At 41.7% G+C, this 15,162-nt stretch overlaps 3 protein-coding genes across 3 annotated transcripts in view; 2 read left to right on the top strand and 1 right to left on the bottom strand.

Annotated features, from left to right (window-relative positions):
* Nucleotides 1-1,469: 1,469 nt before the first annotated feature.
* LOC131892863 (ras-related protein Rab-18-like) lies at nucleotides 1,470-2,995 on the top strand (the record flags this gene model as incomplete). Its single annotated transcript, XM_059242722.1, is given in 3 exon segments — nucleotides 1,470-1,650; nucleotides 2,416-2,616; nucleotides 2,690-2,995. Coding segments are annotated over 3 exon segments (630 nt in total). The 3' UTR covers nucleotides 2,945-2,995.
* On the bottom strand, nucleotides 2,971-6,181 carry LOC131892862 (transketolase-like protein 2; the record flags this gene model as incomplete). The annotated part of the gene is given in 9 exon segments (XM_059242721.1): nucleotides 2,971-3,306; nucleotides 3,389-3,577; nucleotides 3,647-3,839; nucleotides 4,245-4,444; nucleotides 4,513-4,947; nucleotides 5,009-5,317; nucleotides 5,390-5,600; nucleotides 5,751-5,921; nucleotides 6,119-6,181. Coding segments are annotated over 8 exon segments (1,869 nt in total). The 3' UTR covers nucleotides 2,971-3,132.
* Nucleotides 6,182-12,854: 6,673 nt separating this feature from the next.
* The window catches only part of LOC131893594 (protein FAN-like), a gene marked incomplete in the record, with an annotated part of 3,606 nt that continues 1,298 nt past the window's right edge, over nucleotides 12,855-15,162 (top strand). The window contains 5 exon segments of the mRNA XM_059243684.1: nucleotides 12,855-13,323; nucleotides 14,004-14,326; nucleotides 14,403-14,554; nucleotides 14,611-14,918; nucleotides 14,987-15,162. Of these exon segments, the coding sequence (XP_059099667.1) occupies nucleotides 12,987-13,323; nucleotides 14,004-14,326; nucleotides 14,403-14,554; nucleotides 14,611-14,918; nucleotides 14,987-15,162 (1,296 nt within the window).

Raw genomic sequence — 15,162 nt, forward strand, 5'->3', positions numbered from 1 at the left:
AGTTTGTAGAGCAAAACTTACGCATGAAAGACATCGAGTGCTATTGGGAACAGCTTTTGCGCTTGTACGCGTTGAAATTGGCGTTCGTACCCATCAAAAATGAAGATTTGATCCTCGTGTCTTGAAATACACACACATTCATCGAACTTGGACTGCAGTTGTTGGATTTTTGAAAGTGGTCGTTTCTGATTCCTCCTTGGTTGTACGGGAATAAATGAAGAAAGTGGAAAGCAAACTTATTTCTGTCGATTGACGCTTAAATAGCATATTCGTTTCAATTGGCATATAAAACGCGAATTGAACGCATTAAAGATAAATCTATAGGAACTCATGGCTGACATTTTTGCTTCAAGTGCACTCTACAACTTTTCTGCTGGAGGATAATTCAACCATTGAAAAAAAATCATATATCCACCTAGTCAACCCCAATCAAGCGCTTTAACTTTGCCGCCTTTTCCAGGTCCTGTTTTGCTACAAATGTACATACCTCATGCCCAAAAAGATCATGTAATGCCCTGATTTCCCATTGGCGTCCTTCCCAGAGACAAAGAAAATGGACTTTGATTCAGCTGTTTTTGTTCCCTAAATACCCCTCTTATCCGTGGCAGCGACTTGTAAACGAGGCTCCTCCAAAACATCGACTTTATGTCAGTCGCCAACTCACTCAATGCGCATGAATGAATTTGGTGTCCTGTATTGTCTATTTCAATTTGTAATATATACGCATAGCGATGTTGTAGTACTGGGTACCAAGATACTAGCTCCAGCTGACAGGGGCAAGTGTTCGCCTTTTTTCTCCCTCTAAACGATCTGGTCGTGGAATGGTCAGTGAAATGCGCTCCGACGAGGAAATCCAGGGGTACGGTGCTGGCATTGCCGACAGATGCTAACAAACTTGGCAAATGATAACTGGCAACTGCAGTCCCATTACTGTCTCAGGGTGAGCACGTCCAGACTTTTTAGCAGTCCTGTTGTTAGAGGGTTCAGTTGTCCATATAGGCGTTGGATACCAAGGATTCATACATTGCACACACACAGTAGAATCAAGCCATAGAAAACCATAACTAGAATGCTTAAGTTCAACAGGAGCTGTACCGCATGAGCATGTTTTCAGGTCAGCTGACGCTGGTGGAAATGGANTTCTACTCTGAATTTGGACGAGCCGTCAACGATTCAAATTTGCACCATAGTTGTCCTAAGTAGCTTGACTAGGAATGAAACATTTTTTCCACCAGGGACAGCTGAGACGAAAACATGCGATCGCAGCGCCCTTGATCGATCTATATATGAAGTTATCTATGAATCAAGCCTATAGGCACAGCTGAATAGCGAAGAGTGACTCAAGGTTCAGACTAGAACTACGCAATCCGTCAAGTCAAAATTGGAATTGCAACATCACAGTGATCTCCATACTGAAAGACTGGGTAGATCTATTGGAACAGATATTGTTGTGTGGCTAAATCCATTCGTCCATCCATGGAGCAGCCGGATGCCATTTTGACGAGCTTGAAGCTCCTGATCATCGGCGAGAGTGGCGTGGGCAAATCGTCTTTGTTGCTTCGATTCACGGACGACGCCTTCGATCCCGAACAGGCCGCCACCATCGGGGTCGACTTCAAGGTCAAGACCATCACCATCAACCAGGATAAGGTCAGATGCTAGGATTGAACTGGCCCATTTTGATGAGGGTCATTTATGCAATCACCAAGATGTTCAAGACTCGGAAAAAGACAATTGGAATTTCATCGAAATGGTGCTGTTTCCAGTGGGGATATTTAGCCAAGATTAATAATGAAATTCGAGAAGTGAATTAGGAATAGATAGTTATTTTGACTTGAAATTAGCGACAATATAATTTGAATGCTGTCTCATACTCAAAAGTTCAGGATCATATTTTGAGGCGTCTTGAAACCGCATCCTGTAGAACCTAGATGAATGGCTTGTAAAACCACAGTGCAAGAGAAAGGAAAAACATCAGTGTGCATATAATTCTAGATATAGTTCTGAGGAAAAGGCTTCAATTGAATCTTACTACTGTAGCCAGTAAATGTGTACTCCTCGGAGGGCGCGGGGAAAAAATGGAATGCAACGATCTTGGAAATCGAACAATTCTTTGCTAGCGAGTACCCATATATCGGTTTCAATTTCAATTTTCTCAGGTAGGGCAATGCATGTAAAATATATTGGCAGCCTGTTGATTGCACAAACTTAATTCTTATTTTCCGCGAAAAATCTCTGCTTTTGATTGTCTTTTAGATAAAAACCACAAAAAAGGTTTTGTTCCAAATTATTGTCAAGTAACTCGAAACATATATCAACCTCGGTAAATGAACTTTGTTTTGTCCCCTCTGTATTGTGTGAACATAAGAGGAATAAACCGTTGAAATAAGTTGATCTTTTGATTGGGTGTTTCAGATCAAATTAGCCATTTGGGACACAGCCGGCCAGGAGCGGTTTCGAACCTTGACCCCCAGCTATTATCGCGGTGGGCAAGGCGCTATTCTCGTCTACGATGTCACGAATCGGGATACCTTTGATCGGGTGGACAATTGGCTCACGGAGCTCGAGACCTACTCCACCAACCACGACATTGTGAAGATGCTCGTGGGTAACAAGGTATTTTGTTTTACGAACCAAAACTGATCAGCAGGCGGAGGAATACTAAGCCATTGATTGCTCTTCATTGTAGTGCGATATGGACGAGACTCGGGCCGTTTCCAAGGACGAGGGCATTAAACTAGCTAGAAAACACCAAATGATGTTCATTGAGTCGAGCGCCAAGACGAAAGAGGGTGTGCAATGCGCTTTCGAAGAGCTAGTGGAAAAGATTATTCAAACTCCCGGACTTTGGGAAATGACTTCCGACCGGAAACGAGGTATTCATGTGGCTCAAGGCGAGGGTTCGACAGTGCCTGGCGGATGTAACTATTGTAGTGTCATATGAACTGCTATCATATTATCACGAATAAATTCTTGCTTTTTTTGAGGAATATAATTGTGTATGTCATTCGTATCATCGGCGACTTTTCAATACAATTTGAGAGGATATGAGAGGAATGGATAAGTTATGATGATTACAGCTTAAAATTAAGAAAATGAAAACTTTGTAGAGGGGCGATCCATCACACTGGTTTAAGCATCCTTGATCTCGTTAACCGCTTTCACGATCGAATCAGCGCCAATGCCGTACTTCTCGATCAGTATCTTGGGAGGTCCAGATCTGGGTACTTCTTGGACGCAGAGCTTCTTCAGCACGATATCCCGACGACCAGACACCACATCAGCCACAGCACTACCAATTCCACCCTGAAGGAAAACAAAACAACCCATATACACCTCAAGGTTTCCTATTGAAATTTCTCACTATGAAAAGTGTGATTGCACTGACCTCGGGGTAGTGATCTTCGACCGTCACGATCCGTCCACCACATTCCAAAGCATTCTTGATCACTCCTTCAGCGTCCAAGGGTTTGACAGTGAAGGGATCCAGAACACGCACATTCACACCGGAAGCCTCCAAATTCTTGGCAGCCTTCACAGCTTCATCTAAGGTAACTCCAGCGGCCACGACCAACACCTACAAAGATATAACAATCATGAGCCTGTACTTTTAAAGACCACGGTCCAAATTCAATGTCCTACATACCTTGTCGGAATCGGATTGTTTAACGACCTTGGCCTTTCCGATCTCAAAGACTTCGTCATTCGCGTAAACAATGGTCGTGGCGGGACGACTCAGACGAATGAATGTAATGCCCTTGGTATTGGCAGCCAATTCAACGGCCCTTTCCGTGGCCACGGCATCCGAGGGATAAAACACAGTGGCGCCAGGAAGAGTTCTAAAAAGTAATCAATGAACCATATGCAGACACCCTCATTGACAAGGAAGAGAAGCGCTATCAAGTATATCGAGTCTATCAAGAGTTAAGCCAAGTTTATGACCGATCGTTTCGGATGAACTGTTTTTTTTGGTTAAAAGTCATTAACAACCGCACAAGGAGACTTATCCAAACCTCAAATGAGGAAACTCCAATTAATGTGAGGAGAGACTCCCTTTTCAAACCATCACCAAGTGCTGTCAACTTGGATGTGTTTAAACGAGAATTTGCTTTTTTCCCATAACTTCCAGATGGTTGGCTCAGGATTGAGATTGTGTACCACGATCTCTCTTGGAGAACTTTTGAACCGGTATTGTCCGGAGTAATGGTTTTCCTCTTTGGTTTGTCCTGTATCATCACTTTTACCTGAACATGGCCAAGTCCTCCAAGGCCATTTGAGAAGGACCATCCTCACCAATCGACACTCCACAATGAGATCCAGCCACATTGATGTTGGTCTGAGAGATCACGCCCATTCGGAAGTTATCGAAGGCTCGGGTTAAGAAACACGCGAATGTAGACACGAAAGCCACAGTTCGGTCACGGCAAGCCGCTCCAATCCCAACCTACATCAGGGTAAACCCTACATGAGTTGCACAAGGCGAACCATAGCATCTTTTCTTGAACAACTTACGCCAACCAAATTCTGCTCGCAGATAAAGCATTCGATGTATCGTTCGGGGAATTGCTTGGTCACATTCTGCGAGAAGGTCGAGTTCTTCATGTCCCCATCCAAAGCGATCACACGGGGATTGTTTTCGCACACCTTGGCCAAGGCCGTGCCATAGGCTTGACGGGTGGCCAAAGCATCTCCGAGCTTGTAATTAGGCGGCGAAGACAATTTCACGTCCTTAATGCTCACATCCGGAGCCGCACCCGATGGACCCTCAATCTTAGGGTTGGGAGCACTGGCGTTCTGGAGAAGACCCTTCAAGTGCTCGACCACGGAGGCGCTTTTATCTCCCAGGGCCTTTCCATGCCAATTCATCAGGTCGGCAATCTCGGGGAAATCGTGACCTTTGAAGGTCTTGGCCAAAATGCAAGTGGGCTTCCCTTTGGTATTGGCAGCCTTGGGAATAAAAACTTTCATTGAAATCGCCCTCATAAGCAGGAAAACAACTCGGGCGTACCTCGTCAAAGGCCTTGACGAGCTCGTTGATGTCATGGCCATCAACCACGATGCCGTGGAAGCCGAAGCTCTCCACTCGATTCTTGTACTGTTCCATGTCGTGTTGCAAAGGAGTGGGATCGCTTTGTCCCAAACGATTCACATCAATAATGGCACACAAGTTATCCAACTTGTAGAAACCAGCAAAGGTCATGGCCTCCCATACGTTTCCCTCCATGGACTCGCCATCCCCCATCAAGCAATAGGTACGATAGGGTGCCTTGTCCAAGTTCTTGCCCACATAAGCCATACCGCAAGCCACGGACAGGCCCTGAAATTGAAACATAGTTTAGTCGCGTTTTAATGGCTTTTAGAAAAAATAGGCACTCGTAAATGAACCCACCTGTCCGAGGGATCCAGTGGCCACATCGATAAAGTTCAGCCTAGGGGTGGGATGACCCTCGAGATCAGAGTCCAACTTGCGGAGCTTTTGCAACTCGCTCACCGGAAAAAGACCGGCTTCGGCCCAAGCCGCATACAAAATGGGAGCCGCATGGCCCTTGGACAGAACGAAGCGATCGTTGGAGGCGCTCTTGGGTTCAGCCACATCATACCTATGAATTCAAGGCGTCAGATATTAACAGGGTTCATCGTACAACTGGAATTCAATAGGAATGGCCTCGGGAAGTAATTGTCCGTTTTGAAGCCTGGGAAAGATTTCATGGCCAACAAGCCATTATCCTTGAGAGTACAGACCTACTCACTTCATGGTGTTGAAGAACAAGACGCTCATGATATCGGCCATGGATGAGCATGAGGTTGGATGGCCGGATCCAGCAGCCGAAGTAGATTCCACCGAGTGGATTCGCAACTTGGTGGCAATGTCCTTCAGGACTTGGGCTTCTTGGGCGTCAACAGGCATGATTGCGGAAGATCTGGAGCAAGGAATGAACAATAGGTCTTTCCAGTAGGACAATCGAAGAACGACTCGCTTTAAATAAGATGATCCTTGTCAATCGAAGGGGCAAATTTTGTCGGCGGCGATTCTGGATCGGGTTCAGCTCGAGTAATTCGCCATCTAAATCTCGCGGTCATTCGTCAAGGATTGACTGCGGTCGACGAGTACACCAACCTTTTCTAGTTTATGATGTGGCTTAACCATTCAACCAAATGGCTCGTTTGTATTAACAGATATCTACAGTATGTGTTAGCATAGACCGAGACAGAGAATGGCAGGTAGGCGTTGGTGGAACTTGCTAGTCTACAACGACCTCTTCAGTTTTCCTCTTTATCGATTTAATGCTTCCACCCATTGATCGCGTTCCTTCTCATTTTACAAACCAACCGGCAAGTGACCAATTGTTACCTGCCTCGACCTTACCGCACGTTCAAGGTCAATGACAAATATTCCTATCACCTAAATATATGTTGTCCACTTTATTTCACTCTGATGACATCCCTCCCTTCGAATGTTCAAACAGAAATGAAGATTAAACTTAACAAAAAAAAACCACTTACGTAGGTCTTTGGATGTCTTAGAAGAGAGAAAGTGTCCCAAACTGACTCCGTGCGTGAACTCGGAAGGTGTAAGACAATGTCGATGACGACGAGAAAGAAGACTTGGGGGCTTGACAAACCAGCCAATCTAGGGCTGGATGGGGATGGTCGACCCTTAACACACAGCACGTACGTGGTGGGTGATCGGCAGCCTCGTCAAATCCACGGTGAGGATAGGATGCATGTGGCTAAATGATGCCGATCCCAGCGATAGACCCTGTACAGAAACAGGGGCAGGCTAGACTATGGAGTCCATCATGGCCTCCATGGCTAGACAAGGGCATCAGGGCATTGAAAATACACATGGTCTACTGTATGGAGTGAACAAGCGAGCATGAAAAGGGGCAGAGTCCACAGGTGGTCGGTGGCCCTTATCGACGTCGCCGTTTTTGAACAGATCAACGCCGCTTATGTGAATTAGGGATGGGGATGGGGCAGATTGCGAAGATGTGAGGAGAGCATGGGCCAGGGCTTGAACCGTTACCGGAAAAAAGTAACGCGTTACCGTTACCTGTTACTTTGGCAGAAAAAAAAGAGGACCTAAAGCTGCGAAAAAAAGCTCATGCAATTTTTTAACGTGTTGTAAATGTGACGTGAAACAAGTGACTCTTCTCATCAGTGGCAAGTAAGACATTGTATTTAAGAGGTTATTTAAAAAAATGGTAGGCTAAAAAAAACCCGTTCCGTTACCGTTATTTTTCTTTCAGAAAAGTAACGCGTAACCGGAAGCACAACTCAAAAAATAACGCGTTACTTCAAGCCCTGGCATGGACCAAATCACTTTCAACATGTTCAACGATTTTCTTTGAGGCGCCGACCCTTTGCTAAACATTCAATGTTTTCAGTCTTTGAGACAGTTTGATACGTGGCTTATCCGCTTAAAAAAAAAACGTTTATCCACTTGACACCTCCTAAGAACCAATGGCCCTTTTCATTCTCCTTTTCCCCCTCTTTTGGCGGACAAACAAACTGAGAAATACAAGAATACACTCTGAGATGCATGGCTTAACAAGTTATTCTTTGCCACCAACCCATCTAAGAGAACTTTCAAATCCTGTAGGAGTATATCTTCAAGTACTTTTGGTATCCATATAGACATGAACAAAGAGCTATATATTGTGTACGTATAGCATACCAGCAACTTTTCAACATCATATTTTTCCACTTAAGTTTGGTAAAAATGGTAATGTAAAGTTAAGGAAAAGTATTTTCTTGTTCCTACGTTTGTTTGCCAGGACCTAGACAAAACAGAGGGCGCTTCCTCCGCTCAATGAAGAGGGCTATTCCCTTCTGCATCAATCAAAACTCTCAACTCAGATTGGTTGAAGCATTAGGAAAGGAGCGAAAGGAGTCAAGCGGTCAAGGGGGTCAAGGGAATAAGCCACGAACATATATGCTATTATATTTGCCTATAGAGAAACTCTTAGTCATGAAAATGGGAAAAGTGTTTAAAAGTGAATGAACAATTCTTATTTACCAGATAGATGATAATGTTAAAGAATAGGATAATAAGATAGTTTAGGTATATCACAATAAAGATGACTAGAATTGGTGCTTCAACTGACCTGTTTTCTGCTGATTTCATTTTAGTCCAACTATTTCCAAATCCGTTTCTCCCAAGATGTTTGCTAAAGTGCAATATTCTTACCTAGTTACTATGGCATGAACCCGGTGAAAAAGCTCGGGATTTATTCTCGGTTTTCAGTGAACAACTCTACGTTTAGAAATCACGCCGGTGCAGACCCGGTGCCCTGATCAGGGTGGGCATTTCATTTTTGGACACTTTTGTCCACCCCTGTCCAAAAGTGTCCAAAAGTGTCCAAAAATAAGGGTGGACAAAAGTGGACAAAAGTGGACAAAAGTGGACAAAAATACGAACCTTTAAAACAACAAATTATAAAGAATATTCTGTATGAAACCTATCCTCTACTTCAAAAATTGCTATTGATGGTTCCAAGAGCAAGATAAGTCTTTAAAACCTTTGCCATATACCTCTAACATACCCAAAAAGGTATTTGAAAGACAGGTTCTTAACTCTTTTTTTCTTACGTTAGATTAGAAAGCAAGCAGGGAACAAAGTCTCCCTCTAGTAGAATGCAGCTGTTGCAAAGGATTAAAAAACTGAAATAGCTAAACATTATATTCTGGTTATCTGGCTTCATTTATTCAACATTATTAACTTTTTGCAAAAATGTTTTACTTAAAATCATCAGTTATTTGGGATTTCTTCTTAAAAAGTACTAATATTAAAAATTGAATTTCTTACGAATTGCTAAAATCTAATAATGACATATTTTCCTATACTTATGGTTTTTCTTCCATAAGTAAGTTAATTGAGACATTGTTAGGCATATTTTTAACTTTTAAAGATGCGCTTGATGTCAGGAAATGAGATTCCCAATGTTTCTTAAAGAAACATATATCTTAGTTTTTAGATGTATTATAAAAGTGTAATTCATGCACTCCTTATAAATATGTTATGTATATTACAAATATGAGAAGTATTATTGGATATTTGATATTCAGCTCCTAAGCTTTTTTAATTTTTTTTTTTTAATCTTTGTTAAAATTACCCAGCCACCAAATGCCCTGATTATAGTGGATTTGACTTATTAACATTCAAAATATATTAAAGATATTTGTATTGACTTTTTAAAAGCTGTATTGTATCAAGATAACGAATTTCGTTAAGTGTATATCTTGGAAATTAAAAACGTTAGTGAAAAGGCTAGTTGTTTACTTCATATTTATGTGTTTGAAGAAAGCTTAGATTTTATTGATTACTGATTCTATTTGCTGGTTCACATCTAGATTTGGTAAAGAAATAACATGATTTAGGGTTTAAAAGTGTTTGCTTGTCAATTCCCTTTTGCACAATTGTACTTCATTTTGGACACATTCTGCCCACTTTTTGTTCACTTTTGTCCACTTTTGTCCACTTTTGACCACTTTTGTCCACTTTTGGACACTTTTGTCCACTTGGTGTCCAAAAGTCACGCTAATTCTCAAAATTGCCCACCCTGGCCCTGATTGACGGACTTCTGGGAAGGGGAACTTACTTCTATAGAGAAAATATGATATCGGCTGATCCATTCATACTGGTCAAGATCAATATTCAAGGGGATCAAAATGATTTGGTCAAATGAATTAACTTCTCCGAATTTGGACCCAAACCTGGCTTTGGGAACTTGGGAGAGGTTGTCCAAGTTATATACATAAAACATTTTAACTACCAGATGCTTATTTCAAATGTATTCTGTTCATCATTGTCCCGTTTTAAAAGGTTAAGAAAGAATCGCTTTTGTTAAATTGTGACCCTAAACTGATCTTTGATACTCAAAAATCTAAATTGCTCGCCAGACGATTTCTATGCTAATCTTGGTCTACAATCAGAGGAATTGGCAAGGACTAGAGCCCTTAATAGATCGTCTCTGGCATATGGTCGTCAAAAAATGAACTCTGAGATGACAGCTCGGCAGCTTGCATACACTAGAGATGGCGTGGGTTGCCTTTCGTGCATGACGTAGCGTATTGAAACTTTTGAAGATTTTCTTGGTTGGAATAAAAAATGTTGCGGGTTCGAATCCGCAGAAACCGTTTATCTATTAAGTTGATTTTATTATAAACTAAGTGTTGGGAATTGTTCTAGGAGGGTAAGTTGGTGTATGTCAAATTGTAAGATCCATTCATCTGACCCCCACAAGAAAAGGGCTTAAGCAATAATGGTTCAATGCAATAGTTTTAGCCGGGCTGGGTTGGAACGGGCTCAACCAGTCTCTAAACACACAAACAGAGCCCAAATGTAGGTACAAATCCATGTAGCATTCATACTGGTGCAACAAGCAAAAACGAATTGGAATTGGCTGATCTGGCTAATCCTTGAATATAAGGTTGATCAGGAATTTTAGTCTAAAACTTGTCCAAGTCTGACTTAAATCCTGCTATTGGATCAACTGGATCATTTAAATCCAAAATCATATTATCTAACCCGTTTGGACATTAATTAATCATTCAATAAATGGAGGCAAACTGCCAAATCGGGCCCAGACAGGTCCATGAGAGATGATAAGAGACCCTGAAGAAGCGCGCCCAATCGTCTTTGCTCTAACGCCTCCATGAATAACGCTAGAGTATGTGGAGCAGCTTGACAGCTGTCATCTCAAAGTTCACTTTTCATGACCATATCTCTGGCAAGGTTAAGTCAGGATAAATACTGATTTCCTCGGGGTTTCAGATATTTTTATCACACAAAATGATCCATGAAACCTGTTGATTATGTAAGTTTGAGATTGCTACTAGAGATGGAAGTTGCGAGAGGTTGGCACCGTGAATAAACGTACGTAAATAACTAATCAATAAACCTCGAAAACAAGTTGCAAATTTAGGTAAAAGAAGTTGAAAACGGAAAAACAACTTGTCAAAATGCAAAATGAGTAGTTACAATGGCAAAGAGGTAATTTTAGCCTCGCTTCATCTCTTTGCTACATTTCTATCCGTTACAAAATGCTAGGTAGATAGGCACACAACAGCATGAACTAGGGTTCATTGAGTTTCACCATTTCGTTTACAAGAAATCAAGATTTCTCTCTTGCAATGTTTGACCTTAGGATACTTTTGAATTGATCGGGATGTTATGGCATACAATTAGTTCCCTCTTGGAGCTCAGTGTTTTTACTGAAAGCTTTTGCTCAATAAATAATTTAGATTTTTGGTTGGATCAAACTAAATCAAAGCCAAGAAGACAGGCATAGCTCAACGCCAGCACCCATTTTTGCTGATTTTTCCCACCAGCATACAGGGAGATGAATTTGATATTCAGTTTCGTTGTTAAACCAAAAATTGTGTAAAGTTTAAGTGGTAACAATCAGACGAATCATAATCGTTCATTTTTATAGTACTACAGCCCGTGAAAACCCAAGCCAAAAAAAATTGCTGAAAACTCTGGCTGGGGATTTAATATTTGCATGGAAGTAAGTAGAAAAAGGTCCCCAGCAAGAAAACCAAGTTAAGTAGGAAGTAGATAAGAACCCGAAGTGACCAAAGATTAATTGCATGCAACAAAATGTTGAAACCCTCAAATTTTGTAAAAAAGTGTTGTTATTCCAAGTGGAAAAATACGTTAGTGGCAAATGTGAAAAAACTAAAATTCAGACGGTAATGAAGTGGCAATGTAACAAAAGCCATGCAAAGTCATATTAAGATAGATGAACATGATATTTAAGTTGCATCATAATTAGTAACGTCTAACTTGGCATGCTGATGTAGAAAGTATTGGAATAGGGATGGGGATCTTTGGGCCTAAACTTAACATTTTGGAGAGCACTAAATGCTTAGCGTTTTCTTTTGATTAGATAGACAAGAGGTCGCTAAAAGTACGTGGTTCAATTTCAAGCTTTATCAACTTATTTAATCAAAAGTTATGCCCTCTCAAAGCATAATGACAGGGCTAGGAAAAAAACCATTGAAGGGCCAAATAAAAAGTAAAAAGGTTTTTGAAATCACCAAATAATTTATTTGCCCGGGGTTTTTTTTCCAATTGCAAATATATCAGCCTGTTGTATGCATTGAGCTTCTATGTGCATTTTTAGGAAAAGCTTGAGCTTTAGCCCAAATAGCAAGCAGGGATAATATGAGAATTAGAGAACATCTACTATATTGCAACAAACCAAGAAGATTGGGACAATGCATTTTGCAGTATCTAAAGGAGGTGCAATACATCTTCAAAAGTATCCATGAGCTTTTTACTCAACCAGAATTCATAATCAATTGTAATAAATGTCAAGGTTTATACGTTTGAGCCCCACAATGCATTTTTAGATTGGCCAAAACACTGAGGGTATAATACTTTACTTATTATGATAATACTTTAGTAAATTTAATCTTAAGTATTGGAATTCTACGGGGCCCGTTGGAGAGGCGTCCATTTTGTAAGTAGACAGACAGAAAAAGTGACAACGAGGCTACAAAGTGGAGGCTGCATAGTTAAAGTTGCGTGATTTTATTGTTATTTGGCGCACCTCGGCCGATCTCGATAAACGTTATTCTCCACCGATTAGTTGGCGGTGCTCGTTTTTAAATTTGTGACAAACTGTTAGAAAGGTTTAGGTCGAGGCTTTAAGGGCTATTAATATCGTGTTAGGTTAGGTAAGGTTAGGTTAGGTAAGGTTAGGTTAGGTTGGGTTAAGTTCGGTTTGATAAGTTTAGGTTAAGTTTACAAAAGTAGCACCGCCAACTAATCGGTGGAGAATAACGTTTACCGGCAGATCTGGTACGAGAAAAAACTCTACGTAGAAGGTCGGTCGGACTGACCTAGAGGGCTAGTCGATGACTCAATCACAACAAACAACAAGGGCACTCCTTCTTGTGCTTGAAGTGGAACTCCCGTCAATCCAGTGGGCGTGTCTCTGACCAGCCATGTCAATTTTCTTGCATTGACCCAGATCATGAGTCTGTTGATGGACCGATTCAGTTTGCTCCTTTTGGAGCCCGGAGAGATCTATTTCGAGGATTGCGCCGTGACCTTGCACCGGAATCCCGATTTCAAGGCTTGGCCGACTTTCGAACCGCCCACGTCCCATCGGGGGTCCAATAAGAACTTGTCCCGGAATGGTAGTAGTACCCACGAGTCCTTGAGCACGGATCGGGTGGATCTGGACATGACCTGGCCCATAAAAGGTCGGCTCAAGATATGTTCGAAAAGTCTGGTCTTTGTCCCGCCCCGAGAATTCCACAAAGAGCCACTCCTGAAATTTCCTCTCCGAGAATGCACTGATATTCAAGGTTCGAACACCGAGGATTATTCATATTTTTGTTTTTAAACTCCGCCAGAGGGTTTCCATTCTAACACAGCTAAGCATTGATATGGTAGACATAATCAATAGGTCCGGCCAAGATTGGCCGATGAAAATGGCCATGATTGACTACAAACCTATTTGATGACGAAGCTTTCACTACATGATAAAGATGAAATTGAATTGGTTTCAAATGACCTTGAATTCATTTTAAGCCAATTCTTCCGCAAATTCATCATCCAACACCCGACTATGTACCGATGTTCAAAATGCATTAAAATGTGCATTAAAATATTTTTTGGAAACAAATGCAAAACTTTCAGGAGGCCAGATTCGGCCGGCCTCAATAATCTGTCTGATGTGGTGTGTGATTGATGAGGGCAAATACAAACGAATAGTCAAAAGAACCCATCAACTGGACAAATCTGCCTTTGGTTTTGACCCAATCCCCTTCACTGCAACTTAACTGGAGCTCTCATAGATCTTTAAAACGCATATCTTTAAACATAGAATATATGGAATAGAATATGGGAAACGTACAAAAAGATTTTATGATGCCAAAAACTGAAAAGATCAATTCAGACATCAAAATTATTAACAAAAACACGTTTGGTTATGCCTGATTTAGTCATGGAATTCAGTCATTGTTTCATCTTATGTCCAACACAGAATGGTTCCCGAAGTCTTTCCAATCGGTCTTGGTGCGAGAGCAGAATTTGATAGCGCTAACTTGCACGTCTTGCGTGATCATGCTGACCAAGAACCGCCTTGCCCCGTTCAAAAACTCCCGACATCCCGTGTCTTTCGTCTTCGCTCTTCAATATGGCAAGGTCGACGATTACCTGTCCCAAATTTGCCAGCTCCAAAGAGCCTCGACCCTGCCTCCTGTGGAGCAAAATGGCATGATCGCGGCCATCGTTTATTCAAGACAGAGTCGACTGCAATTCGATCCGTGTTGGCTCGAATCCATTCGGGAAAACATTCTCTTAAAAGCAAGTCTGTTTCAGTGCGGCAGTAGTTTTAAGACATCCTCACTAAGATTATTTTTCATTTGACTTCCCATTTTAGACGGTGGGGAACAAGATCACGCCCTTGGTTATCAATCCGGGCAGGATCGTTCTCACGGACACCATCTTGTATTTCCAACCCTACAATAACGCCGAGATCAATCCGATCATCAGAGTGAGACTGTCTGCTATCAAACGCATCTTTCAAAGAAGGTATGACCATTGCAATGAGGTTTCAACTTTGTCATTCGTTTTGACATGTTCATCAGGTATTTGTTACGACCATTGGGATTGGAGATTGATTACACGAATCCACGAGGAAAAGCCGACCACATCTACTTAACCTTCAATCAACCCGAGGATCGTCAAAGACTATATCACAAACTCATATCTCAAGACGTTCTGGTCTTGGAGGACTCAAAAGAAGACACCATGACCTTAAAATGGCAAAATGGACTGATCTCGAACTTTGATTACTTGTTATACCTGAATAGCTCGGCCGATCGGAGCTTTAACGATCTCACCCAATATCCCGTGTTCCCTTGGGTGATTTCAGACTACACCAGCGAGACTTTGGGTAAATTATCGCCGTATCATGGACAGAACGGGGCAAAGATAACATTGCATCTTTCGATATTTTTCTAGATCTGGATGATCCCAAGTCGTTTCGAGACTTAACTAAGCCTATGGGAGCTCTAAACCCTGAGCGGTTGGCATCCCTAAAAGATCGGATCCAAGACATGCCGGATCCGAAGTTTCTGTACGGATCTCATTATTCCACGCCTGGATTTGTCCTGTACTTTCTTGTGCGAAAAATCCCT

The sequence above is a fragment of the Tigriopus californicus genome, chromosome 2 (genome assembly GCF_007210705.1).
Source record: "Tigriopus californicus strain San Diego chromosome 2, Tcal_SD_v2.1, whole genome shotgun sequence".
NCBI classification, from domain to species: domain Eukaryota; kingdom Metazoa; phylum Arthropoda; class Copepoda; order Harpacticoida; family Harpacticidae; genus Tigriopus; species Tigriopus californicus.